The sequence below is a fragment of the Pavona decussata genome, unplaced genomic scaffold, assembly GCF_977016875.1.
Source record: "Pavona decussata unplaced genomic scaffold, jaPavDecu1.1 SCAFFOLD_96, whole genome shotgun sequence".
Lineage (NCBI taxonomy): Eukaryota > Metazoa > Cnidaria > Anthozoa > Scleractinia > Agariciidae > Pavona > Pavona decussata.
The window spans coordinates 1,522,501-1,550,477 of NW_028145513.1; the positions used below are offsets into that span (position 1 = coordinate 1,522,501).

Genomic DNA, 27,977 nt, shown 5'->3' on the forward strand with positions numbered 1-27,977 from the left:
CAAAGTTGAATCTCCATGCTGATCACTACGAGGAGAGGGATTAAACAGACCGTGACACTGAAGAGGAACTTCTGTAATAAATTGTCCACGACTTTATTTCACTGCTGCACACAGACCGCGTGTGCTTTTCGGCATTTGCATAAAATGTGCTCCCTACTTTTAATTAGCACATGCTAATATGTTACATCCCCTTCTTTTTAAAAAAATGTTAATTAAAACGAAAACAAACAAAACAAAAACATTTATTCGAATAGGGTTAACTGTCTAGTGATCGTATATCATACTAATAATAACTACTAAAACAAGAGTCACTGGAGTTTAAGTCTTTCTGGTGCCCGGACTTCACGTCCCGAGCGAGATTTCCTTGGAGCCCCCCTCGGTTTCTGCTAAGGTGGAACATTGTGGATTGGCGCTTGAGGGTCGTCGATTGCTTCTCGATGGGTTGTTTGCTGAGATGGACTCTCGTAGATTGGCGCTTGAAGATTGCAAAGTCATACTTCCTTGGGGAATGTAGCTAGACAAGTTGTTAGCAAGGTTGTTGAAAGCATTGTTTGGTCTAAGATGGATCCTATTTCTTCGTATTTGGGCACCAGCTCTAGTTTGTACAATATATTAGCGGGGTGTATTTCCTTGATCTATGACTCTAGCAGGGCTCCACGTTTTTCTCACTGGATCTTGTGCAAAGATGGCTTGGTCCCTATATAGTTTTGGGAGATCCTTGGTATGCCTGTTGTAATAGCCGCTACTGGAATGTCAAACTAGACGAAGAATCATCGTACCTAACAACCTCTAATACACCATTCGGTCGATACCGTTTCCTTAGGATGCCGTTTGGTCTACGAATGAGCCAAGATATTTTTTCAATTCAAGATTGACATTACGAGCGTCAAGCTTACTAAAAAGCTTTGCTCCTGCTAATTTGGGTGTGATTTTCTCTAGAGTTGGTATGGGATAATGTTCTCTTTTGATCGCCTTATTCAGGTCCTTAGGGCCGAGGCATTAACGGAGTCGTCCATTTTCCTTTTCTCTGATAACAGGGAAGTTAACCCAGTCTGTGGGTTGTGTTACTCTTGCAATGATATCTTGCCTTTCCATCTCACATAGTTCGGCTTGTAATTTGTCTTTCAACTCTATGGGCACTTTGCATGGACCACTGGGGGTACCTTGGGATCCAATGTAATAGATACGTATAATCGTCAAAACATCCAACAGTACCATTGAAGCATTCTGGGTACATCTCCGTCAGTTCTTGTTTATTCCTGATTGGTGGTCGCTCTTTGAATGGCACTTGGCTCTCGATGTAATTCGTGCTTTTCTTACGAGTGCCTGAGTTTTGAGCTGTTAGGCGGAGCAGCTTGGTCTGGTTGATTTGTTTTGAGTGAACAGTGTAATGAGATTAGTTTCAGTGCAGTAGACGCTTTTAGACCGAGAATAGCTGGTCCTGGAGTGTCTGTGACGTAAAAAATGCAGTTGATCTTCTTTTCTTTGTACTCAAGATAAGATCTACAGACTCTGCAGTTAAAGTGGAGGTCGTAATTGATTTGAAACAAGATCTAGATGGAGAGGCCGCAGTCAGTTTGCAGAACATGACAAGTACGCTCTCGAGTTTTCAGAAAATCCTTGTTTGTTTCTGCAGGAAAATACCTCTGTACGTGCGAGATGTCGTTGGGTTTTGCCATAGTAACAGTGAGAAACACAGGCGGATTTTAGTCGTGCTTTCAGAGCAGAGTCCGCTTTTGAATCATTAATTTTTATTTTTTCCTTAAACAACATGTAAGGACACCGTGTACATCACTGTAAACTGAGAAATCTTCTTTTAAACAATAAACCGACAAAAGCGCTCTTCAGTGGCACTGACTGATGATGGAAAACTATCGTTAAGCATCAACCCAGACGTAGCTTAGGTGCGTAACATTAATATGTTAATCATGCAGCAATAAACGTTGTTTCAAAGTGAATAAGAAGAAGACTGAGAAGAAGAAGAAGAAGAAGAAGAAGAAGAAGAAGAAGAAGAAGAAGAAGAAGAAGAAGAAGAAGAAGAAGAAAGAAGAAGAAGAAGAAGAAGAAGAAGAAGAAGAAGAAGAAGAAGAAGACGAAGAAGAAGAAGGAGGTGGAGGAGGAGGAGGAGGAGAGGGAGGAGAAGGTTCTGACAAATTAGCTCTATAAACCTGCGTGGCAATCCGGTATTACATTAAAAACTCATACTGTTATAACGGTGTTTAGCCCTTCCCGAAGGGGGAAGGGGTGCCTCTAATTTCAGGCTTCATGGTCAAGAGTTTCGACAATCGGCGTATGGTCTTGAACAAAACTCCAACTGCTGTTTCCAAACTTCTACTACGCATCTATTAAACTGAAACCTGACACAAATGCTTGTTTATCACAAATATGATGTCAGCACATTAGCACAAAATTGACTTGTGCACATTGAAGACAAAGTTTCTAATTATGCCGAGACTGGCTTAATAAGCAACGGGAAATCAGTTTCAGTGTTTCGACCATTGGTCTGTTTGAGTTTTGAACTATTTATTCTTACGCCAGCCAGCTCTCCTTATATTTCAACCTTTTTTTTCAGTTTTATTCTCGTATCTTCTCTTGTGGAGGTGGAGACTTCATAGTCAGCGCTTTTATGATACATACTCAACGGAAAAGTACGACGGAACTTAAACTCTGGAATAACACAGTATATGCATGCTATTATCCCCGAAAATGTACGTTTGATTCCAACGATTAGTAATCCAATCTAAGAAATGTATCTGTCGTTAGTTCCTAGTTTAGTTAATTGCTATTTAAATGGCGCATGAAAATGCCACGGTAGTTTAATATAACTCAATTGAAAGCGTTGATAAGATAAGATCTGCAGAATCTGCAGTTAATTGAAGGTCATACCGAAATCTCAAAATTTATCGGAAACAAGATCTAGATGGAGAGACCGCAGCCAGTCTGCAGAGCATGACAAGTACGCCCGCAAGTTTCCGGAAAATCCTTTGTTTGTTTCTGCACGAAAATGCCTCTGTGCGCGCGAGATGCAATGCGTCGAGTTTTGCCATGCCATCGTCAGCTCTGCAGACTGGGAGCGCAGGAGAAAAAAATCAGATTAGAACGGAGTTGAATAACTGTGAGCATCAGGGTGGTAGGCAATAAAAAGCTGCTTTGAAAAAATATATTGAAAATCAAAAATGAGAATATTATAATAAGAAAGTAGGAAACTGAAACATCCCTCCCATGCATGGTTCAAGTCACCACTGTGTGGCATCCACGAAATGGAACGGCCTTCTTTTAGGTTGAATTTTTATACAAGATAAGTAGTTTAATTGTCGATCTCGTAGGGAAAAAAAATCCAGAGGTTTTTCTATGCCCATCAGTTTCGAGTTTTTAGGAAGCTGAAGTTTTGTAGCCGGAAAAAGACACGAAAAAGGCCTCAAGTGCCCAAGACAATAAGCTCACCCCCCTCTAGAGCCAAATAGCAAATCGCCAGTGAAGTTGCAAGAAGATAAATGTTGATCAGGGAAATTACCAGCGGGTTTTCAAATATATTTCAGATTCACTTACTTTAGAGTTTAGAAGTAAACTTATTCGAGTAAACTAGGTCTGATGAGTTTCTTAGTGAGAGTTATTGTAAGTTTTTACCATTTTAGTGGTTAAATTTTTTTACTAACATTGCAGATTGCAGGTAACCTCTCAGTAGCTGTCCGTTCAGCGCTTTAGTGAGCTATCTCGTGTTTGAAGTAAAAGTTCAGACTCGGTGTGATGAATGCAATCGGGTAATATTCGTTAAAATGGAGGGATTTCTTCGCTTATGGGACCGTTTCTTCGTGTGAAATTATTGCCTGCGTAAAGGAGAAATAATTCCTCGGACAGAGCTTCTTGTCTTGGAGTCGAAAGCTTTGTTAAACGGCTTTTTATAACAGGGAGAAGCGGGCAGGACAGCGGTTTTGGTGCAAATTCAAGATTTTTTCTGGCTTTTTATCGTGGACGTTTGAGTGATTTGTCGAGGAACTTAGTAATTTGTTTGTGCACGGACGTGCATTTGTATGTTTTTGCGGCGAGCCATATGCGGCGATTTACTTTTCATGCAGTTTTGCTTTTATTTATGATGGACTGAGGTAATCGATTCATTGACAATGGCCGTGGTCCACTGGTCGCGTAAACTCTGGCCGAACGTTTGACGGATTTTGTTTACTACTGGGTTTAAGTTTTATTGGATTGGAAGCACATTTGCTTTGGAGTTCAACTTGGGTAACTGCTTGTGCTAGAAGCGTGGAAAGGCAGACATTTGTTAGCGTATTTTGGTTCCGTTGTATGGATCGGCGAGATTCCGTGATTGGTTCACGCGCGTGAGAGTCGAAATTTAAAACTCCCTCCATTTTACTCGCCTACAACTTTTGTGCTTTAGTATAAGCACAGTTTAAACGAGGAATACGATGTTTCAACCTTCGCACTTTCAAAAGATGGCCAAACATTTGGGCATGGACTCCCTGTCTTACGAAAAAGAGTACAATGGATTCATGGCAAAGTTAAAGAACTTCCACGAGTCCAAAGGGTGAGCTGATTTAGTGTGTTAAGGTTTCTCGCTTCGGAAGTTTCTGTGTTGTTCCAGTAACGCAGGAAATTAATTCTGTATTATGGTTTGTCGTCTAGGACGCCGTTTAGACGTTTACCGTGGCTAGGAGGGCAATATTTGGATTTGTACCTCCTGTACCGTAAAGTCACTTCGGCCGGTGGCTGGGTTAAGGTTGGTGGACCAAATTCCCGCGTTTTGTTCAAATTTTAGAATGGTCTTTATCGATCTTTTCATCTTAAGAACCACTGGGATGTGACTTGAACAACGTTTGTCTATATTTCAGGTCACGGAGGGAAAAATGTGGCGAGATATCGCCGAAGTTTTTAATTTACCGCCAACCTGTACGAACGCTGCTTTCGCTTTGCGACAACACTACTCTCGGTAAGTGAAATTAAAACCTTGTATTTGCGTCGGTAGTTTTGTCTATTTAGGACTGTAACTTTTCAATTAACTGACACTTATGAACGATACATTACGTCTGTATGGTCTAAATGGTGTAGTTTCAGCTACAAAAGTGTTATCTTTGCATTGGAGCATCTTCACCTCTTCACGTACGGTTCATGTACGGTCGCGTTACAACAAGCGGATTGGTGATGAGATCATACGCTGAGAAAACTTCCGTTAGCCCTATTATTGCCGTTATTTACCTTGAAATGTTCTCAGTGTAATCTAAACTAAACGTTATTGAGATCACCGTTGGAATTTTAATGTTTCCTTGAAGCTTTTAGAACAGAAAATTGTAGTTTTGTTTTCTGGAGGGGATGTCCTGGGCTAACAATGGCAATGTTTCATTTCACACGACATGTTTTGCTAAATTCCCGTAATCTTTTACATAGTTGTTTTATTGATTTGTTTCTACGGGGCTATTTCCGGTGTTCTTGACTTCAAACTTCGATATTCCTTCGGAGCCTTTTGTATCCTCGTTGTAGAAAAAATTCGGTTAAAAAGTGAAAACAACACAATAGGTTACTACTTTTTGTTTATCGTATGATCGAATTTCTGTGGTTGTCACATTTGGCCCGCTATGAAAATTTTTCGATGGCTTATCGTTCGTAGTTACACTTTTACCCAAGGCAGAAAAGTTGTTCCTTTGGGCTATGCAGGAAACAAGACACAAATGGTTTTATAGCGTTAAATCTCATTATGCAAATGAAAACGTGTTACCGAAGAACAATTGCCTTTTTGGCGTAAGGCGAACATCGAGGTTTTTGTACGTTGGTACAACCACTTGGTACATGTTTTAGCCTAAACTGAGGGTTGCTCAGTAATTGAAAATGTTTTCTTTGATTATTTCACGTTCTGGCTAATAGTAAGCTGAGTACTAACTTCTGCAAGAAATATGCGAATCATATTTGGGGGATTTTTGTTCCAGGTGAAAGGAAAATCCTTTGTACACGAGTTTTGTCTTTTTAGACGTTATCATACCAAAAAAGCCCAGATTTTTAGTTACATCCTGAGTAGGAAGTTTATCTTTAGTGTAATGCTCTGAAATTTTAATCTCTTACATCTCTTCTCAAAAGTAATTACTAGTTTTGCTAATCCTCTCTATCAATGTTTACGTTGAAAGTGACATTACCCTGGATTGCTCTTCTTGTTTATTTCGAATTGCTGTGTAATGTCTACAGTGGCTTCTTTTTTCAAACATTATATTGTCATCCATTTTAAAATCAATTTAGGTTGGAACAAAATATATGAAGTAGTAATTATATTATGAGTTACAACTAAGCAATTATGTTAGGTGAAAATGGGTGAAGAAAAGACTTAAAAAAGACAGAATAAGCTGTGGTTGAAGAAACAGATTTTCTGTATAATATATTTATATTTTGTTCTTCAGTGAAAATGCCTAATGATTTCAGGTGGATGTGGAAAGCTAGTTTACTAGAGTTCATTAAGGAACTCTGTTAGATCTAGAAATGTGATTATCCAGGAATTTTCAAATTTTGATCTAAACGTGATTGGCTGCATGCATTGTAGACAGTCAAACACCCATTAGGAGAATTAGTTTGACATTGCAGTTCAGTTAATCATTGTTTTATCTCCATTCACATAATGTCAGCAGTCATTGTTTTATAGACTGGTATTATGCACCTTTACTCACTTCTAATAAAATGTTTTAACTGCAAAAAGTGTCACTCTTATTTGAAGATTGCAGGAATGTAGGGTATGTACTCTATTATGTACTCGTGAATGTTGTAATGACTTAATGACGGTGCCTACTCTTGTTGCTGCGCATATGTTCTGTGCATCGAGACACTCAGGTTTCCTATGGGTGGTGCCTACTGACACAGGAATATTTTTGCACGGTTTAAAACCACGCGGGGAAAGCAGAACTTAACAAGTGCTCTGGGTGTCCATAGAGAAAATTGGGGGTAACCATGCATTTTTCAGAGATAATAAAGTTTCAATTTGAGAAAAAATTCCATACACTGCTGTGTATTTTTAGCGCTTTTTAGCATTATTGTTGGTTAATTATCTCTAATAATGCATGCTTATCCCCAAATTTCTTTTTGGATTTCAATAGCCCTTGCTAAGATTTGCTTTTCCCGCATAGTTATAAACTGCGCAAAAATATCTCTGTATTAGTAGGCACTGCCCTGAGCATCTGGCTGCTGTGTGAAGTTAAGGTTTCGCTTTGTGCTTGGGGGAAACTGATGGCATGTAATGTTCGTGTATATTAATATTTGTTGGCAATTTGGCATTGCTTCATAAGTGCATGTATTTCTTTCTTAGTACATTCGTTTCACATTTGTGTTTAGATACTTGGAAAGCTTTGAAAGAATCAACTTCTTTGGGGAAGATGCAGAAGATGTCCTTTCGGCAGGAAGACCCCACACCCCAGTTGGAGGAGGTACATTTCCTGCGCATGTACATGTGCCATCAGTAACAACATCAGGTGTGTAGCTAAACAAGCACAGAACATTTTTTGATATTGGTGAAAATTAACATTTTTCTGTCTTAAAATAATTATTATTTTAATTAAGAAAAATTCTTGCTAACCATTTTGGGTTATTTGATCAAACGTTTAGTAACCAGGTGCTGAAAACTACTAAGGTTAGGTTAATGGGATACTGTTGATTTCAAGCCCTGCTGAAGCTACATACACAGTGTTTCTCAAAATAGATACAGTTTTCATTGATTTGAAAGTCTTAACAATCTTAACAAACACTTTGGATTTATCCGTACTGATAAGTGCTTCCTAATGAAGAAAAAAGGATTTGAAATAGTACTTATCGAGCCCGGCAAGTCAATGTTATTGGGACTTTCGAGGAAACAGTCTGCTAGGTGTATATGTTGTGGTTCAAAATGTTTTGGGGTTTAAAAATTTTCAAACCAGTTTCATTTTTGTTTTTGTTTGTTTCGGATTTGTGGTAATGAATACTGCCCAAGGGAAAATAAAAATTAAACTGGTTTGAAAAATTTTAAGCCAAAAAAATAATTTAAACCACAACATATCAAAACCCATCTCTACTTGTTGATTCAAAACAGACTTTCAGTGTAGCCCAATGCCTTTTAGTTCTGCTATTTCTGTTCTTACATCTGTTTCATGGACTTTAAGCTGTGTTTTTTTATTTTCTGTTTTTAGACAATTTGGCACATAATTCCAAACCTTCAAAAATAAAGCTGTAGTTCCTTTCTGTGTAGTAGATTGTTAGGTTTTTCAAAGATTTGCCTGTTACGGCATATGTTCCAAACAAACTTACTTCCAACCAAATGTAAAACTCTGATGTACTATCAGAACATTAAACCAACTGCTTCATATAACATATCTGGAATCCAGTACTCCATTGCTGGCAAATCCCTGCAACCTGGCCATGAGCCTCTCAAGGGCTTGAAAATAATATGCCAAACAGCCCTTCAAAACAGTACAGGAATATTGTGAACGTACAATTAAGCACTCCACAACCCACCATTTTGTACTATGAGTGCTAATACTCAATGGATAAGGGGGTTAGTTTGTAAAGGAACTGTGATGCTGCATTGTTGAGGAGTGGAAACAAATGTTTGGTTTTATCAGCAGAGTTGATAAGATAATCAGCCTCTGTAACTCGGGTACTCAGCCTGTCTGTTATTTGTTTAATGAACAAACTTTTTAACGGTATAGTTTTGTACCCTGAAGAAGGCAGCATTGCCGAAACGTCAGTTTGAACTCTCTTAACAGCGTCAATTTCATAATCTTAATTCTCTGTTATTTACAACTGTTGGCCACTAAAGCTAGTTGATGTCATGCTTGTTGTTGATTAACTTGGCTAAAGTAAATTGAATTTGTTTAATGTAAAACATGTTTTATTTTGCAGATTACATTTCTGTCATTTCCACGAGTAAAGGTATCATTAATTTTAATTAGGAGTAATCAAACACATTATATAATTATGTTTGCTGTAGAGATTATTTTCTCAGAATTTAGAGAATTTGTTTACACCTGCCTTCTCTGATTTCTGAGGTGTTCATTTTATATAATTTAACTTCTTTTACAGATTCAACAAGGAACTTTGATAAGCTTGTCCTTTCTCTTCAATGTGGCATGCCTAATGAAGTGGATTTTGCTATCAACATTTGTATGCTGTTGTCAAATGTTAGCAACTCTGTTTTTAACCTAAGCAAGGTAAATTACTAGTAATTTTTGTCTTATACAGTAGAACCCTGGTAACTTGAACTCGGATAACTCGAACTCCCCCGCTAACTCGAACTGAGTCTCAATTCCCATGGATTTGACCCAACTTTTCAGTCATTTTTACTCGGTTAACTCAAACTTGGATAACTCGAACTAAATTTTGTTTCCCTTCATCAAAATTTACCCCAATAACTCGAATTTTTGGTTCTTATAACTCACCACGGATGTCCACTGAGATATCCCATTAGTTTTTCTTATCGTGTGATCGAATTCTAACACTAGATCAAAGACTGGAGCAATTTGATTTTAATTAGTGCAATGAACAGATACAAAATGTATTAGTTTCTCATGAAATAAGTTTAATTTGCACTGTATTGTATACCGAAGTGCTGAAAATCAATAAACTATTAATTATTAACCTGGAAAATTGAATATTTTTAATTGACCCCAATAACTCGAAACCCCGCTAACTCAAACAGTTTTTCGTTTCCCTTCAGAGTTTGAGTTACCGGGGTTTTAGGTGTGTTACTATCTTTAGTTACTAACTCTATAACTACACTTATTTTGCTCGTTTGATGTGTAAAGTGCCGACAAATGATGCTACTTCAGCTCAAGCGTCGGCAATTATAATGAACAAACAGACGTTTGATTGAAATGAATTCCTGCTATTACAGACTCTTGTTATTAAGGACACTAACTCTGGGTCCTGAGGGTGTTGAGGGAGTTGACTGTACTAGATTCTCATTTTGTAGTTATGGTCAAAAATCGTAGAGCTTGGCTACTGGCCAAATCATGATTCACCTGAACAAATAGGTATTTTGTACTTTAGGGCTGTTCTTAAATCATTGAAATGCCTATTACCACCCTTAATGTAGTGCAACCAGTTTTCAAATGCTGTATATCAGTTTGGCATAGAGAGACTTGCCTATTTGTACACCAAAGACTTGGAATGAACATTTTTGTTTACCACTTTCAATCTGAATTTTTCTTTTAGGCTCCTGCAGTTGTCGATACGTTGCTGGCACACATTGGCATATATTCAGAAGGTATGGAGCTTTTCAGTGAATCTCATAAAGCTTTTAACTTGCCTGTAAACTAAAATAAATCATTTCTGGAATGCTGCAGGCGTGGATGCAGCAAACAGGAAAGGCCATTTTACTATCTCAAAATTCACCTTTCATATCGTTTGACTTGTAGTAACTAGCCATCTGACAAATAATGTCTTGTTTTTCCCTGGTATGTTAAAGATTTTGAATTGTTTTTTGGTTTTTCCCAGTATTGGTGAAATATAGCCATCCATTACAGTTTCACAGATGTTGAGATTAGTCACAGTACCTTTGTTTTTATTTCTGTCACAGATTTGCATGGATTAAGAGAATTGCACGACGAGTGGTACTTCAAACAGGACATGGAGAGAGATTTTGTGAAGGTAAACAAATTAGTTGATGTACATTGTAGATGTAAAAATTTAAATGTAAATTCACTTCCTTATGTCTTGGCAATGTACCATTCAGAGACGTGGGAGCTAGCAGGATCCCAGTCCATTCAACCTTGAAAGACAACTTGATGTCTGCAGGGAAGGTATTATCAGTGGTGTTTGAAATGCCACTGTTTCTGCCTTGATTTGATGACAGGTGAAAATGACTGACTATGATTATTTTTCACACAGTTCTGGAAGGAAAGTTTAAGAGTGAAAGGCGTTCAGGAGATTCTTTGTGGTGGCAAAGGTATGTACATAATCACTGTAGATCTGCTTTAGGGTTAGGTTCTTTAGGATGACATCGGTATGAACAGTGCATTATTTCTATTCAGCATGGGTGTGAACATTTTCAAGTAATTCTGTGATTACTCGTTTCAGACGAGGAGGTGACTGATGAGGAGTCGCTTTTCCATCCTGCAAGAAGAAAAGCTGGCGCAAAAGACGTGGAGTGCCAGAGGATTTCACAGGTGTTTATGGGCTGTTGAAAATCTGACCTTAGTCTCCTTTACTGGCTGATATTATTAAGTGCTTTGTTTAAACTGTTTTGTTAATTTTTCTGTTTTCAATGAGTATAAACCAATCCTTGGAAAAGAAGTCTTTCAGTTGATACAAACTGTAGTTAAATTGACAGAAATCAATTTTCTTTTATGTAAAAACTTTGATTACTGTTTCTGAAATTGTTTTAATCAATGGCAGAGTAATCAACACTGCGCATAACATGGAAATTAGAGACCATTGCAGTTTTGTACGCAACTAAAGCTGCTGCAAAAAGAAAGCTCCACTTTACCAGTATCACAGAGGTCATGGGTTCAAATCTTGTTCATGCTTGAAAACATTCAGGCTTTCTTTTTGCAGCTGCTTTAGTTGGGCACATAACTGCTCATTTATTAATTAATTGTTTCATCTGCAGTTCAAACAAATTATATGAATTTCATGTATTTCATTTCCATGATATAAATAGCATTGTCAAAAGCTCTTGTTTAGACCTCTCCACTCTAGCCCATCTGTTTCGTCTCATGTGATAGGTGTAAACAGTGGAGAAAGAAAAAATAGTGGTGTTATTTTGAGTGCTGGACATTTTAATGATAACACTCCTCTCTGCACCACTACACTGCCAATGCATTCAGTTGTGTTATTAACAATTTAATAGGAATGGAGAGTAATTATGTAACCCTTTCCTGCCCAAGAGAAATTATGTATTTGGTCAATTTGTGTAAAATTTGCACAAGCAAAAGATTTTGGAAAGATCTACAAATTGAGGGCATAAAATCATGCCCCCCTCCTGTATGAGACTTAATTTACCACCCCTCAAACTTTTGGAATTTTTTTCGTTTGTACATCAATTAAGGGTACAGTTGAAATCTTAAAACAAGCAATGCACTGAGAGCTGTACATTAAGCTACAGTTTAGGGTATACCCAATATGTACAGCAAATCAGAAAAGTTTCAATGTTTTTCTTCTTTTGTTTTTGACTTTTCTCACTCTAATATGTGACCTCCTTCATCTCTGTTGGTGTGATTTATAGCACACCCCAGAAAATACGTTTTAAATCGTATATCACATGTGGTCTCCCAGTTCACAATTAGCGATTCAGAAAAGTTCGGTATTTCCCTCGGGCAGGAAAGGGTTAAGCCCTAACAGTGATTAGCATCAAATTTCTCCTTGTAATACCAATGCTTATTCAACCCCTGATGTTAAGGTGAAGTTTCTTGATATTTTAATGACTTCTCATTAGTACTTTTATAAGAAACGTATGGGGAAAAGATAGGAGAATTTGTTGAATGACAAGGGATTAAAGGGTTAACTTACTGATCCCAGGTGTTTTCAGTACAGTAGAACCTGCTAACTCAAACTCCCAAAGGAAACAAAATATAGTTCAAGTTGGTGGGGGTTCAAGTCAGTGGGGTTGGTGTTGCATTTCAAATATCCTGTTAATAATAATTGTGGTTTATAATTCTTTCACAAACAAATCACTTTGGTGCAGTAAGTTTGTTTTGTAAGAGCCTTTTGAGAATTTGAACCAAAATTTTAAGAACATATTGAGGATGAAACAAAGGCTGACCTAGTTAAGCACAGTGATCAATGAGGTTATTCCAAAGGATCGCAGAGCTACGTCTATGAAAGTCGGTTTGTTAATTTAACAATTTCCGAAAACAGAAAAGTGAAATCTTAAATTATGCGTGAGTTATTTAAGAAAATAACTTTTTTAAAAATAAAAGTTTATTAACCATCAAAGTGTTATACAAAAGGCATGAACTCTTCACTAACCTTTTTCCAGCAAACAGGTTCATCCGGAAGCTTTTTTTCTCATTAATTAATAATTTTTGTTTTCATTTGAGTCAGTGTCTTGTTAAAAATTCTTGTCATCAAACCTTCTATAAGAAATGAAAGGCTTGGAAACAAAACAGGGCTAACTAGAACCCCATATGGCATAAGAAGGAAAAATGCAAATTTTGTTATCAGGAAAAGAAAACTCTTGTAGACAGTATAAGCCATGACATGACATCAACTTTCAATTCTTTCATCAGGTTGGCATGATACTCTATAACTTCTCCTTTGATGACACAAATGCCAGTGTACTTGCAAGCCACCCCTTGTGTTTAAGGTAAGTGTTGTCATGCCATAATTATTATTTTGTCCGCTGCTATAATTTCTTAAAATCTTTTAAACAGTCTTTGTGTGCTTGCCATGTGATGACTCCTCTGTTGTTGTTGCTGGAATTAGAAAATATTGAACCCATATTAGTCAGTTGAGGGAGTGGTTATGAAACTTTGCCATGACAACAATGGTGCTGCAATTTATGTTGGAAGGGCTGCCACCATGCACAATCTTGTGGGTTTCGACAAAACGCTGACCCCCGGGTCAGCTGACCCCCTACTGACCCCCAACTGACCCCCTAACTGACCCCCTCAAAAAATGTCAGGGAAAAACAAAAAATGTTAAATTAAAGTTATAAACCAACCTAAAATTTCCAAGATGATGGAATGCAACACAAATCACGAGGAACGGATACACCTGTTTCTCACCATAAACCAACGTTCCGATACACCCAGTTCTTGTTGTGACCAAAATATACTTTGAAAGGGCTTTATCATCATGTGTTGACAACCATTCAAGTTGCCAAAATCGCCGCTAGACAGAAGATTTTTGAATTTATCAAACAAAGAATCGAGAGTCTGTTCGAAAAAAAAGATCCCAGTTCCACTAGGTAACTTTTAAAAACTTCAGTAAGCTTCAAAAGCCGACGATTGAAGCATGTTCGAAAGTCAATTCTCTGATAGGAGCGAATTGTTTTCGTTCCTTAATTGCACTACAAGGAGGGCAGGCGAACTGTGGCAGTCGGACAAAAGTACAACAAGGTCAAACAATCCGTCGTTACGGGAAAGGGGTTATAGACTAGCTGTAACACATGATTTCAGGAAAATGCATCGGGTAATTTTGTGATGTTTTTTGTTATAAGCCATTTCTAATACTTTTAGTTTATGCGTCATTTGACCACAAATGTGTATATGTAAATGCTAAATAACAGGAAAATGCAAAGTAAGAAACGGTTAACAGCAGCCTTTCATGCTCAGGGCTCTCTCTCGATTTCCATTCGCAGCAGTGAGACGACTTAGTTCCCTAAAAAAGTAGGAAAATAAGGGCTGTAAAAAATTACGGAGAAATTTTGAAAAATAAATGAATAAATCAAAATAAACTATCACCCGACATCGCCAGCGCGGGAAAAGCGAACCAGAGCGGGAACTGGAATCTATTTCTGCTTTATTTTACCGTGGGAATTGTGTCCAGATGTTGTTTTGTGACAACAGTCAACAGTCAAACGTTAAATTGAGTGGTAACTCACTTGTTATTTGCGCTGTTTCATCTTGCAGGTTAACTTAATAACTTTAATTTCACATCTTTTTTTTTTCCCTGAGATTTTTTGAGGGGGTCAGTTAGGGGGTCAGTTGGGGGTCAGTAGGGGGTCAGCTGACCCGGGGGTCAGCGTTTTGTCGAAACCCCAATCTTGTGTTTTAATGTTCACACTACAGCTGATTATCTTACCAGGAACATTTCTGTTGGTCAGTTGCTCCAACACATTTCAAAATCTATTGTGGTCTGTGCGTGGTCAAGGCCAAAAATGCTAGCAAAAACATATAACAAAGAAGTTTACCAGGCTTCATAACCATTGCTTTTTATTAAGTATGATCAGACTTGAGAAAATCCTACATTCTATTGGCCCTTGTATCTGTCCTTAACGCATCCTCTGCGTGGGGTATTCTTCTATTGGTTGAGTACACTTGGAGCAAAATAGAAAATGACTGCTCTTTTTCTCCTTGTTCCAGATTCCTTGTACTCTGCATCTGTAGTGACCATGGATTTCTTCAAAGAATGGCTTGGGAGACACTATCTAACCTAGCTGAAAAGGTAAAATAATAACAAACTGACAGTCATACTGCCTGTTAGCATAAAATTGTCAAGGCTGCTAATTCATGATTTTCTGATTGTCCCTCAAACAGATGTTACTGGAGCCCATAGAGTCCTCAAGTACCCAGATGTTTTTCCAGATGCTACATTTCTTTTTAGAGCATAAAGATCGCTATCATGTCACTAATGGTAAGCTTAGAAAACTGACATTTAAGTTGCTTCAACGGGGCAGATATAATGACTTACAGTAAAGGATTGTTGTAAAATCCCGTATCTCATTGTTACTATTGAGGACCCTTTATATTACAGGATCTTGTAAAATCCTACAGGATTCTGTCTAGGATTTCTATTAATTGAAGGCATTAAAGACAGGGCTTCTGATATTTCGTGCTGTCGCGGAGCCGCGAAATTCAGGTATATCCGTGGAATCCCGCAAAATTCACAAAAAAACGCGTAATACCGCTTAATTCATTAAAAATCCTACCAAGTACATGTCGGTACAACATATTTGAAACTTATCTTGGCTATTGGGGTTGTTTACTTTCCATAAATGCAAATTTATCTTGAAATTTTGTCACTGCTACGAGTAAACATAACGTACCATAACTACCAGCCGTCCTAAGATTAATGTTGCGAAAAACTGGGCACAAGAAATGAGAAGACTTTTCAGTGACACTATATGGAGTGGGAAAGGAAACTGCTGTCTGTAGTAATGCAGGCACATGTTTAATCGTACGTGCAGGACACGATCGAAGACACAAGAATGTTTTGACTTCACGGATTTGAGCCTTGATTACGAGCAATCTTGCCTTGTAAACTGCAAAGCAACACAAGAGACCAAGGAGAGAACAGAAATTTATTGCGTTGCTGTGTTCGGCTCTAAATTGCAGCTGAAAAAGGAGGTTAACCGGCTGGGCGTTTCGGTAAAGCTTATGTTTTTCTTGTAGCTCGAAACAAGTACAATTGCCTTGAGAACTGTGTTGGATGAACTTTTGTGTTTTCTTTCTTGCCCTGAATTTGACATCCTTCCAGTATATCTTTTTTTTTCTGGAATCTTTCTTCTTGGCTTTCTTCTTTTTTTTTTTTTTTTCCAGCGAAAATTTGCCCTGAAAATTCCCTCGAAATTTCCGCGAAATCGGCCGTTTTCTCCGCGAATTTGTTTCCAAAAATCCCGCGAAATTTGACTTTCTTCCCACGAATTATCAGAAGCCCTGTAAAGATCTCAGATAAATATAATGATTTAACTGGAAAGAAAGTTTGTACGACAGAGAGGTGGTTGCCTCTTTAGGAGGTGGTTGTCTATGTAGTTAGATTTCTTCAAAAGGGGAGTCTCTATCATTTTGTGCTTTGTTGTTCTGCTTTAACTCTAATATTGTTTTCTGTCCTGTCATTAGCCATGGATGTCCTGGGCAAGTTGTGCACACTAGAAAGAAATGATGGCGTTATAGAAGCTGGCCTGGAACCTGAAGCGTATCAGTCGCTTATCAAAGTTCTGATCGTCAATGATGTACAGGTAGTGTAATAAACTAATGAGCATTATTTAATCATTCGTGTAGTCTTTATTAAAATAGTTATTTTACCCTATGTTGGAGGTGCAGCATGTGGTTATTATGTGAGGAATATCTTCAAGAAGAAATTTGGTGTTTATTCCATGATATGGGGGGAAATATCTTCATGAGTCTTTGATTGATGCATTCTGAAGTGTGACAGGCATTAAAGACAACATTTGCTTTCTCTGAGATGGATGTACTAAAAGATTATTTGATGTACATTTTTTCTGTCTTTTGATGAAATAAGGCTTCAGTTTTAGATATAATTAATGACCTTTGTGAACTTGTCTTCAAAGCTGCATATTATGTTGTTAAAATCATGTACATTCATGTGAGATTTACAGTCAGTGAGAGGTTTTGAATAAGAGGCTTTTGGTGTCAACTTGAGAAAAGCAGCAGCAGAAATGATTACATGTGATGGGAAAGAAGTGTTTGTGTCCAGAGGGTCGACACATCTGGGACGTGATTTGTGTGTCTCATCAATTGCATGCATCTTAGATGTAGAAAGTACACTTAGATGGGGTCACATGTTTAGGATGAAAGGGGTGAATTCTCACAGTGTTGTTCTTGCAGCTTCCCTACTTGTACTCTAACTGTCACTGCTTCTCAGAGGTAAAAGATTTATGGGGTGTACAGTAAATGTTGTGAAAGATACATTGAAAAAGTCATTTGTTTTGTTTCAGTTGGTGCTGTCTTCGCTGGAATCACTGTACAATCTATCAGGAGTTGGTCAAGTGACCTCAGATCACATTGCTGAGGTTCATCATAGTATAGGTATGGGGGTTCTACTGTGTTGATGTTTGCTTCCTGCATTCATATGCTTAGATGCAAAATCCATTTTAATACTTCTCCCCTCCCCTGTCCACCACAAAAAATATTCCTGAGAAAATGCCTTTGAAATAAACACAATTCATCAGTTATTTCCATACATGTATTTGTTTCTTCCAAGATGATTTTATTAATAGAGGTGTTTTGTTTTCCTTTGTAGATGTTTTGGTGTGTCTTGTGACTATGGATGCTGAGTCCTTTGGTCCAGAAGCCTTATCTGAGGTGCAAATTTTGGAAAAGAGGATACCAACTGCCTTGCCAGCAACACCAAAGCCACAACCAGCTGCAGTGCCAGGTTGTTATTGACACTTATCAAACTGTTCTTATGGTTTCAGGAATAATGCTTTGTTGTAGATGGCGATGTTTCAAATTAGTATGTATTCTTGGCCTATTGCAATTCCTCATGGCCTGCCTACCTTTAACCCTTAAAGCCATTGCAGTGATCGACGCCAAATTTCTCCTTATAATATCAGTGCTTATTCAACCCCTGACGTCACGCGAATTAAGGATATGATCATCCAACATGAATTTTCGTGATATTTCATTAGCTTCTCCCTAGTATGTTTACAAGAAAAGTATGGGGACAAGATAGGAGAATTTTTTCTTCGATATTAGGGGTTACTGGGTTAAAACTTACAGCAGGTGTTTTATCAGCTGGTAGCTGTGTCTGTCTTTGTTCTCTTTAGACAAGCACGTAGTTATTATGGAAATTGTTGTTGTTTATACAGCTGTTTCACAACAACCCAAGGAGACAGTTGTACAGCACCAGGCACCGGCACCTTCCAGTCCTTCGCCTGGTCCAGTATCCACTCCACCCCCTAATCCAGTTCCCATCAAAACAACAGGAAGTGAGATTGATCCAGAGGCTTTCACATATAACTGGTGAGTCATTATAAGTTACACCAGAGGGCCAGTGGAATACTGTTACCACCCTAGGATGTACAATCACTTGAACTGAATCAAGTTTCCATTCGTATATCCAGTATGATTGCACGGTACTGTTTCTTCAGAGTCTCCTAGCAGTCTCCTACTTCAATAACTTCAAAGAAAGCAAACTCGGTTTTATTTTTTCCCCTGTTAAAGTGGATAGGTCACCTTTTTAAGAATGACCAAGTCTTTAGTGAACCAGCCAACCACCCAATGCTATGGAAATGAAAGTCTTTAATACTTCAATACTTATTGGAGAAAAAGTATTAAAGAAGTGCGCATAATTTTGCATCATAAGTATATTTGAATCCTGTAACTGATTTTAATGACAGTTGTTTAAATTTGAATGGTATCAGTTTGATTTATTGCTTATGTGGAACTTATTGTGTTGCAGGTTACAAGGAACTTATGAAACTTCGCCTGGTAGCTCTGTTTCCCGTATCGACATCTATGCTGACTACCTGTCATCTTGTAGCAGGTTGGCAAGAGTGGGAATCCTAAATGCGACAGCTTTCAATCGTATCATCAAGTATGTCAACGTTTCATTAATTGAATTAGTTCATGCTCTTGAAGCAATGCAAAACGATGGAACATTTCTTGAACAGATACTTAAATAATTATGCTGCTTTGCTCTTGCTTATAAAAATGAAAGTATTTCTGTAAGTAGGTTTGGAAACATGCTCATTTGGTTATGTATACACCATTGGGATACAACACTGTGTAAACATCTCATCATGAGAAGGCATCAGTCAAATGATTGACAATGTTATGCTTGCAACAGAGTTTTGTGTCTTCAAGGCCAATAACATCATGACTTGACTGAGTGATCAGGTTATTAACCAGAGACTTGAAACCATCCCCTATGTCTCTCAGGTTGTTTAAGTGTCAGTTACTAAACAGTCTTTTTGTGGACTTTTTTCTCCCTTGTAATCACCTGGAGCAACAGAGGTTCCTTTACTTTGCAGATTGGCTTTTCCTGATGGCCAACTTCGAAGAGTACAGTCTGGGGTAAATGTACAATACGTCCTTGCTGGGATAAAGAGAAGAGCCAACCCTCTCCCAGTTAAAAGCCGCACAGATTCACCAGCAGTTTCCCAGCAACCTCAGGCTGCTAGCCCCCAACCACCAGTACAAAGAATGTCTCCTGTCCAACAGAATATCCCTAGAACACCTACTCCACCAGTGCAGAATCAAATTCCCCCTGTCTGGAATCCTACCAGACAACAAGCCATAGGGGTTCCACAACAACCACCCACACTGTCCATGCAAAGACCATTTGATCAGAGATCTGCACAGATTCCTGGAGTAAATCAACAACAGCAGCAGCAGCAACACCAGCTGCCAGGAATAGGTCAAGTGTCAAGGAGACCCAGCTTACCTAATCAAGGAACCATTCAGACAACTACTGATCAGGTGAGCGTTCTTGGCATTGCAAGTAAAATGACACGAAGAACTTGTATTTACAAAGTATCAATTCAAGGCTGCTGCCTAACAGGAGCTTAGTAACCTGGGGCACCCAAAAAAATGCTCTGGGTCACCTAAACTTTTTGCAGCAGCACCTTAGAACACAACAACAACAACAACAACAATACTTTATTTCACCCCATTATTATTACAACAGAAAATATAAATATATACTTACAATAGATGATAGGGGTGCTGGCTGCCCGAAATATAAAATTTATTTTTCTGCATTTATGTCTTTGCTTCAAGGAAGTATTTGTTCAGTTTGGAACCAGAATTTTTAGGAACTTGGTTGTGTAAACATATAATCAAAAGTTTATGGAATGTGTAACCAATTTTCCATGTTCAGGTAACTTTTCTTCGATCTGCAAAGGCATGTTTACAATGTACTTCCACTAAACAAATCAGTTTGGAAAACATACCTCCTTTATCAGTAATTTCTTTGGTGTATACTTTTGGGTCTGTAGTCTCAAACTTGCCAGCTAAACAATTTCATGAGGCCAAGAGCTCATTTTTACATGTATGTAAAATACCAAATTGCTGAGTTTTAGAAAATGTTCAAATTGGTTAACATCGTCAGTTCTTATCTGAATGATTGATTTGGTTGTCTTGGATATGTTTGATAATAAAAAGCCTTCCATTTGCTAAACGGACTGACTTTTTTTGTCCTGCTTACTTCTCATCAGGGAATAAGACAATTTCCTGCAACAGCCATGCAACTGAAAGGCCCCCAAACAGCTGCTGATCCCAGGCAGATGATGGCAGGTCAAATTCAAAGGAGCACTGTTCCATCAGGCAAGGAGCAACCTCTTGATAGATCAGCAGCCACGCGTAGAGCAAGTGTTGAAGGAGTGAGTACAATGCTAAACCAGAATCCACAGTCCCTGTCACATCATAACCAAGGACAGGCAGTGCAGAGAATGCCATTTCCTCCTCAGAGCCTAGTACCACCAAGACCGGAACATGTGCAGCAAACTGTTTACCCTGTTCAAGGCCAACGCATGCCTCAAACTGTGCCAGTATTGCCTGGTCAAAGGGCTGCACCTCAACCTGTCCCTGTTGGTGTACCAGGAAATGTTCAGTCTCCACAGAGCCAATTACCGGTATCAAGGTCACCACTTCCGCCCCCAAGGCCTATACAGCCACCTGTTGCTCAACCATCTCAGACACCACCTCCAACAGGTTTTGTGCCAAGAGCTCCTTCACTCGCAGAACCACCATCATATAGATCAACAGCTACTTACCGGCAGCCAGCTCCTCCCTACACTCAGCAGCAAAACATAAATGTAAGGCCTGCACCACCAGCGTACAACAGCCGGCCTACATACCATGGTTCTTATCCACCTCTGGCTCCTAAGCCTGCGCCAGGAACGAATGTGCAGTTAACACAGCAAAGCCAAGTTAGGATTCAACTTGCTTCTAGTGGAACTCCTGCTCCTGTTGTTAGATACCCTAGCTCCCCAGTTGTACCAAGCTCTCCACTCCAGCGACAGAATTTCCAGCCACAAGCACCTCCTCCAAGCATGCCATCTTCCCCCCTTCCATCTTCGACCTTGGCGAGTGGACAGCCATTTGCCAGTTCTCAGCATGACTTACCTGGTGGATTTACTGGAAGAAATATTCGACCCAAAGTGGTACAGGATAGACAAGCAAACAGAGAGCCTTTGACTGGGTAAAATTTTTGTTTTTGTCTGTTTTTGTCATGTGCCAGTGTTATTTAATGTAAAGACTCTCGTAGATCACATTAGGTCACACTTTAAACTAAACTGTACTTAAAGAGAGTTCTTTCAGGTTTTTAACTTAACATTAACTTAACCGTTTTTGTTCGCTTGCTTGGTTTTTGAAGTTTCCCTTTTGATTGTCACTCAACTCTTAAGGCTAAGTGAATCTTTCTTGCAGTTTCCTTAAGTAAGTAGTTCTACTGTAGGTATCGCCTTAAAGATAAGTACACTGGGTAACACTTGTTTCTCTTCTGATAGGAGGAGACCAGAAGGTGTTGTTCTTATAGCACAAGAAGAGAGGGCAGCAGATGTTGTTTCAACAGGCCTCATAGAAGGTGCTGAGGAGCAAAAAATTATAGTCGTTGAAAACAAAAATAGAACAGAAGTCAGCACTAAAGGAGAACCATCAAACCACGCAACATCTACTCCGCATGCTCAGGTATCTCACAATATTGCAACAGACCAAGTGGGAATAGTACAAAACAGTCGAGGTGAAATGTGCAGATTGAACAATGATGGAAATGTTGAGAAGCCGTTAGGAAGACTGCCACTGGCTGCTACTGAAGGGGAGAAGAATGCTATGCTGAATAGTACTAAAACAACTTTTCATCCTTCAAGTAATGGTGGTTTAAAAAGAGACTTAAATGCACATATGATGCATGCTTCAAGCGAGGAAAACCTCAATTGTCAAAGAGACAGTGTCGGTGGTGATTGTGGTGCAGTTAAGAGACCAAGGCTTGACAAAAGAATGTCTTCTCTAGAAAACGAGCTTGATAATTCGTCATCAATACCCTCTAGAACTGGAAGTCCAACTCCCCTTGTAAATGGTGACATCAAGGGAGATTCAAGAAATAAGCTTATGGATAAACTCCTGGATAAAGATCTCCATCTGCCTCTTAATGGGATTTGCGGAATTGACACTTCTGAACTGGATCTTCTTGCTTCTGATGGAGAGAGACTTAGCAGCAGTAAGGCGTCTTCTCCAGACTTGTTTGGCAGCGAAACAAACTCGGATTTTGGAAAATATCTCGAGGAAAGTGATACCGATACAGGCCTGTTTAGTGATGTTTTACAAGGAGATCTAAGGATTGATCCAATGGAGAACGGTACTGAAGGATCTCATCCAGTGACATCTAAGATGCCTGCTTTCTCAGCAGCACCTTATAATGACAGTGGAAGTATACCATATGAAAAAGGGGTTGCCTCTGGCATTGCGGTACAACAAGGAAAGATTCCAATTCCTCCCTCAGTTAGACCAGATCCACAGAGACTTCATGAAGGGGCCGTACCTAGCCAGTATAATGCTGCAGTAAATAGGAACACAGTTCCTGTAAATGCGGCATGGAACTCTACAAACACTGTACCTCAAGGGTCAAAAGCTGGATATGCTTTTCAGCGGTTTGCTCCTGATGTGCAACAGAAGATGCCTGTCCAGCCACAACAGGGGAATCTACCACCACATGTAGGTAATAGGATGCAAGTCGAGAATAAGAGGAGGGTGGAACCCCAGGGACCAGCAATGCAAAAACCTGTTTTTCAACATCAAAATATCCAGGCTAACCCACAGCAAGTGGTTACAGTTCAGGGCACATCTGCAGTACATCCATCTGGTCTACCGCAAAATTCACTGCCAGGAGCTCAGATTCCTAGTGCTGTCAATAGTATGGTTCCTGGGATTCAAGGATCAGGCATACAGCAACCTTTGCTAGCACCACCTCCTTATCCAGGAGGGGAGCAAATGCCCGCGATTAAAACATCGTTACCAAGGGTAAATGCAGATCCAAGTAGAGGAGTGCAACCTGCTGTTTGGTCTCCGAGTACTGTTCAGCAGCAACAGGTGTCAGTGGCGCAACATGCTGGTCTTAGGACTCAACAGAAGGTTGGTCCAGCTGGTTTTCAAGCAGGATTGCAGCATAACTCTATTCCAGGATCACAGATACCACCAAGTGGACCCCAAAACGTATCTGGCTGGCAGGCTCAGTACCCTGACATAAGGACTCAATCTGCACCCACTCCAAGTGCAGCTGTGTTTGATGCGGCCTCTGTATCCCAGGGAAGACAAGCATCGCCTGCCATGCCTCCACAGTATCAGCATCCTCCTCTGCTTCCAGCTGCGAAGAATGTGATGCCCACCCCGGTCGCTCTGGCTGGTTCATCAGAATTTGCATCCACTCCTGTTGTACAGACAAACGAGGCAGACTCAGCAGTGCCTCCAGTGGTATCATTTAGACCATACTGGTGTCGGTGGGCCACTTGTTACAAGTAAGTTAATATCCATTCTTAAAATATGGTGATTTTGTTTGTTCCCTGAGGAAAGAGTTAAAGCATTGGGAAAAGTAACTGTAAAACTGATAAAAGATATCCTTGTAGATATAGGAACAGGAACGCAACTGAAGTAATACTCCTGCCATCTTGAACTTTCAAGGCAAACAGAAGTTGATTTGTAAAGTTCGGTGGGGTTTGAAATAGCGATGGTAGAGACATATTTCATTATTTTATGAACAAAATAGAACTGGCGCTACAGAGTGTGCGCCAGATGTCTTTCTGGAAAGTGTCGAGTGCTACTTTTGTATCATGCAACAAATACGCGAGCGCCTTTTCTGCATTTTTATTTATTTATTTTTTTTATTTTTATTTTTTTTTTTTTGCTGTCTATTTTGCGTTAACCTGTGTTATCTTGTCATTTTCTCCCTGACCAGCTCGTTTGACACAAGCAAAAATTTGTTTTCACACGTGGTGAGTGAACATGTTCCTCGTGACAGCTTGGTCATGTCCTGTATGTGGGAAGGCTGCCCACCTGTGCGCCGCTCTCGGTCCTCTCTCCTCTTTCATCTGCAGGTAACCCAGTTGTCTTGTTGAATGTACAGTCATTAGGTATACTCTTTGTCATCTCTGAAGCTCAGCACTCAACCAGCGATTGCATTTTACTCTGCTACCGGTTACCTTAGCGTGAAGGGCAGCAGCAATTTAGGATTACTGTAGCAAAAACATTTTGTTGTGAGCACAAGCAAATTGTACATGTATCCTTCAACATCGTGAGTCGTCGCATTGTCACTTAGTCAAGTCAAATTGGGCAGGTTTTAGAAAAGCTTATATTCCATATCTGCTGTGACTCTTGAACAGACAGTTCACCACCTAAAATCTCACAGGATATGTAACGGGAAATTTGGCGATCAAACGAGAAATCCTGAGAGTTACTGTTACCGTGTTACGCATGCGCAACAGTTTGAATGCCGCATATTTCATGGACTAGTTTCTGCGTGAGAATACAGTGAGGAAATAACGTTGCTTCAGTTGCAAGAATGCAGATAAGTAGTCCTTCTACCAAGCACTTGGGATAACATAGGTCTTGCTTTTCTTTCAGTTAGCACTCGGTAACAGCGTCCATAAACAAATAAATAGGATTTATTGTTGAAGGTGACACGGCATTTCACGGCAAAAATTCAATTTTAAAATACATAAGAAAAACTTTAAAACTTTGAAAAAACTGACGACGTTTCGACATTTCTTCACGTCATTGTCAAGCACTTGATAACGACGCGAAGTAACATTCAAACGTCATTAGTATTTTAAAAGTTTTAAAGTTTTTCTTATGTATTTTAAGAACGTCCTAGCGTAGAATTTTGCCCGGCCGTGAAATGCTATTCAACATCTCTTCTTATAAGTTGACAAATTTCTTTGTTTTATCTTAGCAAAAGCACAGTGAGCCATCGCCAGTTCCTAGTGCTGTCCCACCGCAGCCACCACCGGCACAACACCAGCCTCTTCCTGTCCAACCTCCTCCTCCTCCTCCTCCTCCACAGCAGCAGCAACAGCAGCCTCCAACTCCAACTCCGCCAACATCATTTGTACCGGCCTATCACTTCTTGGCTCGTATGCTGCAGTCACTACAGGTAAAACAAAACAAACAAACAAGATTAAGAAAGGAAAGCAACACGAAATTGCATCCAAGGACAGTTTGCGGTCATTACGCTCCCTTAGCTATTTAGCCCTAGCCAGTTAGACCCCCCTCCTCCCACCCCCAACTTTAGGACACAGCCCCACTCATTTAAAGAGTAAGCATTCTAGCCCAGTAAATTTAGGCAATTGGCGCCCAAACGTGTATTCTACTGGCTGGTGATAATACGCGTCGCCTGGAATGTCAGTCGTCTCTTCGCACTTACCTCTGCTAAGTCTCAACCAACTAAATGGATCATGAGGTGTTATTCTGAGTGATGAAAAAAGGTGGTGAAAAAAGAAAGAGAAAACAATTTAATATTAGTGTTCACATGACTTAAAATCCTCTGCAACACTCTAAATCGTTTCTTTGTTTTTGTTTAGGGAGAAGAGGAGTCACCATTAACAAAGTCAGTAAGATTAACTGCAGCGCTCGTCCTAAGAAACGTGGCCCAATACTCAGCTTTGGCCAGGAGGTAAGTTTATTTTCACGCGCAGTATATGAAGATCAGTATGCTACCAAGTAGCCTATGAGAGCAGACGTACGGTGTCTTCCTCTGAGGGGTCTGAAGCCGTAACTTCTACCCCTTTTCTTGACATTGCAATGTAGCATACTTATTCACAGGTAGACAAACTTAACACTCAAACGATTCACAAAGGGGGGCTTTTCTGTTGTGAGGCTCTACCTTGCGTGGTTGTCCTAATCATACCACTTTCTGACGGGTGAAACAGGATTCAAAAATGGATGCCCCAGGGTATAGTTATATTGGTTTACAAAGAATACTGAACTTATGTGCTCACATGGATAAGAAGATCTTGAATGCTTCAAAGGAGTATAACTATTTCATTGCAGCTTTTTAAGTTTCAAGCTTATTTTCTAAGTAAGAAATCGTCTCATACTTTACCTAAAGTGACTAATCGCTTCTTGTGTTGTACTTGTAGCATGTTGAGGCGGCACGAGAGCAACCTGTCGCTTGTGGCCATGTCAAACTCAGAAGCTGCTCACGCTGTAGCCGCTTGTCTCTCGGAACTGTCTCCGCACAGAAAAGCCTCATCCAGCGATTCGGACACATTCATCTGGGCGCTGAGCAGATGATAGTGGAACACACGAGAGCCAGGCTAAGTCACGCTGGGATGGACAATTCTCTCACCAGCAAATATTTGAAACCAAAGAAAACAATATTAACAACAAGAAATGTTTAGAAGTCGCGGAGATATATTTCTTATACAATTTAATGTTTGGAGCTCGTATTTACTAAAGATATATACAAGAATCACAAAGTCAGTTTGCCCCTGGCCCTTCAACTGGATTCTTTTATTGTCGTTTCCAAAGAGTGTTCTCGCTCAGTAAAACGTGAAGAGCCTAAGAAAACAATATTACGAAGCCGTGGAGGAGTTTATTTTCCAGTGCAGCTGTCCAGTGCTTTTCCCCACACTGGAGGCGAAAGGTCGATGAGCCACCAAAATTAGTGAACGTTGTAATCAATGCGCCAGTTGTCGTAGTTACATCGGCGGATGTTTACTCTATGCACAAACTAACGGGTTGGACATTTTTTGTGTGGACGTTAACTGATATATCTAGACCGTTAAAAAGACGAAGTCAGACTTAAAAAGAACAGAAAAAAAAGTGCGTCATCCCAACCAATGATCGAAAATTTCTGAAACGAACAGGATGATGCGTGCCCTTTGTGTTCTCTTTTTCTCTTTTCTCTGTTGTTACTCCGCTTGAAAGATGCACCGAGAACGACAGTGTTGAAACTTGTGAAACGTTTTTTCTATGGCTTGCAGAGCAAGGGGAGATGAGTACGAAACCCGAACTATATTGCAAACAATAGCAGAAACAGTGTATTTATAAAGACTTAGAGCAGAGTATTTGCCGTAGGTTTCGAGCGGTTAGTTATACATGACTGAATGAGATAGTTATTATGTACATTACCCTTGTGAGATAGACATTCAGCTGTTTCGACTTTCTGTCTCGATTTGGCAAAAGATATTCCTCGTTATCCTATTATTATTTAGTTACAATAAACAATTATTGACGAGGGTCCAAAAATCTGTTACGTTTATTACCGCTCCTTGTCGGTCTATTGTGATATGAAATCCCAAATTAATACAAAAATGATATTCCCTCGCGTTGAAAGAAAATGGCTTTATCCATTACTACGTTAATTCGTGAGTTGTCTGTGCAATGCCTTGCATCATGTTGTTCACGACGACGCGAAGTCGCTTGCTCGCATTTACAAAGCAGTTACTCATTCATGTTTGTATATAATCATTTTGCCTTATTTATACGTGATAATATAATGTACATAGAGTACAAAAGTCGTGCTTCTTTCAGGCTGCGAAAACTTGGCCGCTAGTCGTTGTATTGCCTGTATCGTAAAATATTTAAATTCCAAAATCCCATGTGGTGTCAATTTTTTTTACATCATTCATGCCTTTGCAGTGGAAAAAAACTATCCCCGCTTCTTTACTCAATAAAATTTTTTGT

General features: G+C 39.4%; 1 protein-coding gene across 1 annotated transcript; it reads left to right on the plus strand.

Annotated features, from left to right (window-relative positions):
* The first annotated feature begins 3,896 nt into the window (after positions 1-3,896).
* On the plus strand, positions 3,897-27,977 carry LOC146472887 (uncharacterized). Its single transcript, XM_085119127.1, has 25 exons — positions 3,897-4,540; positions 4,639-4,732; positions 4,845-4,942; positions 7,318-7,454; positions 8,857-8,886; positions 9,037-9,164; positions 10,168-10,219; positions 10,532-10,602; positions 10,843-10,900; positions 11,032-11,120; positions 13,182-13,258; positions 14,979-15,060; positions 15,153-15,249; positions 16,455-16,573; positions 17,294-17,384; positions 17,599-17,733; positions 18,167-18,320; positions 18,760-18,894; positions 19,331-19,778; positions 20,516-21,501; positions 21,809-23,812; positions 24,250-24,388; positions 25,243-25,443; positions 25,871-25,962; positions 26,429-27,977. The coding sequence occupies exons 1-25, from the start codon at positions 4,422-4,424 to the stop codon at positions 26,580-26,582; spliced, it is 5,790 nt and encodes a 1,929-aa protein (XP_084975253.1). The 5' UTR covers positions 3,897-4,421; the 3' UTR covers positions 26,583-27,977.

What these genes read in the sequence shown, in the direction of transcription:
- LOC146472887 (XM_085119127.1), top strand. Translation starts at nt 4,422, where the DNA reads ATGTTTCAACCTTCGCACTTTCAAAAGATGGCCAAACATTTGGGCATG. An exon ending in TATCTAACCTAGCTGAAAAG is followed by an intron (nt 15,061 to 15,152) that starts GTAAAATAATAA and finishes TCCCTCAAACAG; the next exon opens with ATGTTACTGGAGCCCATAGA. An exon ending in GAGGCTTTCACATATAACTG is followed by an intron (nt 18,321 to 18,759) that starts GTGAGTCATTAT and finishes ATTGTGTTGCAG; the next exon opens with GTTACAAGGAACTTATGAAA.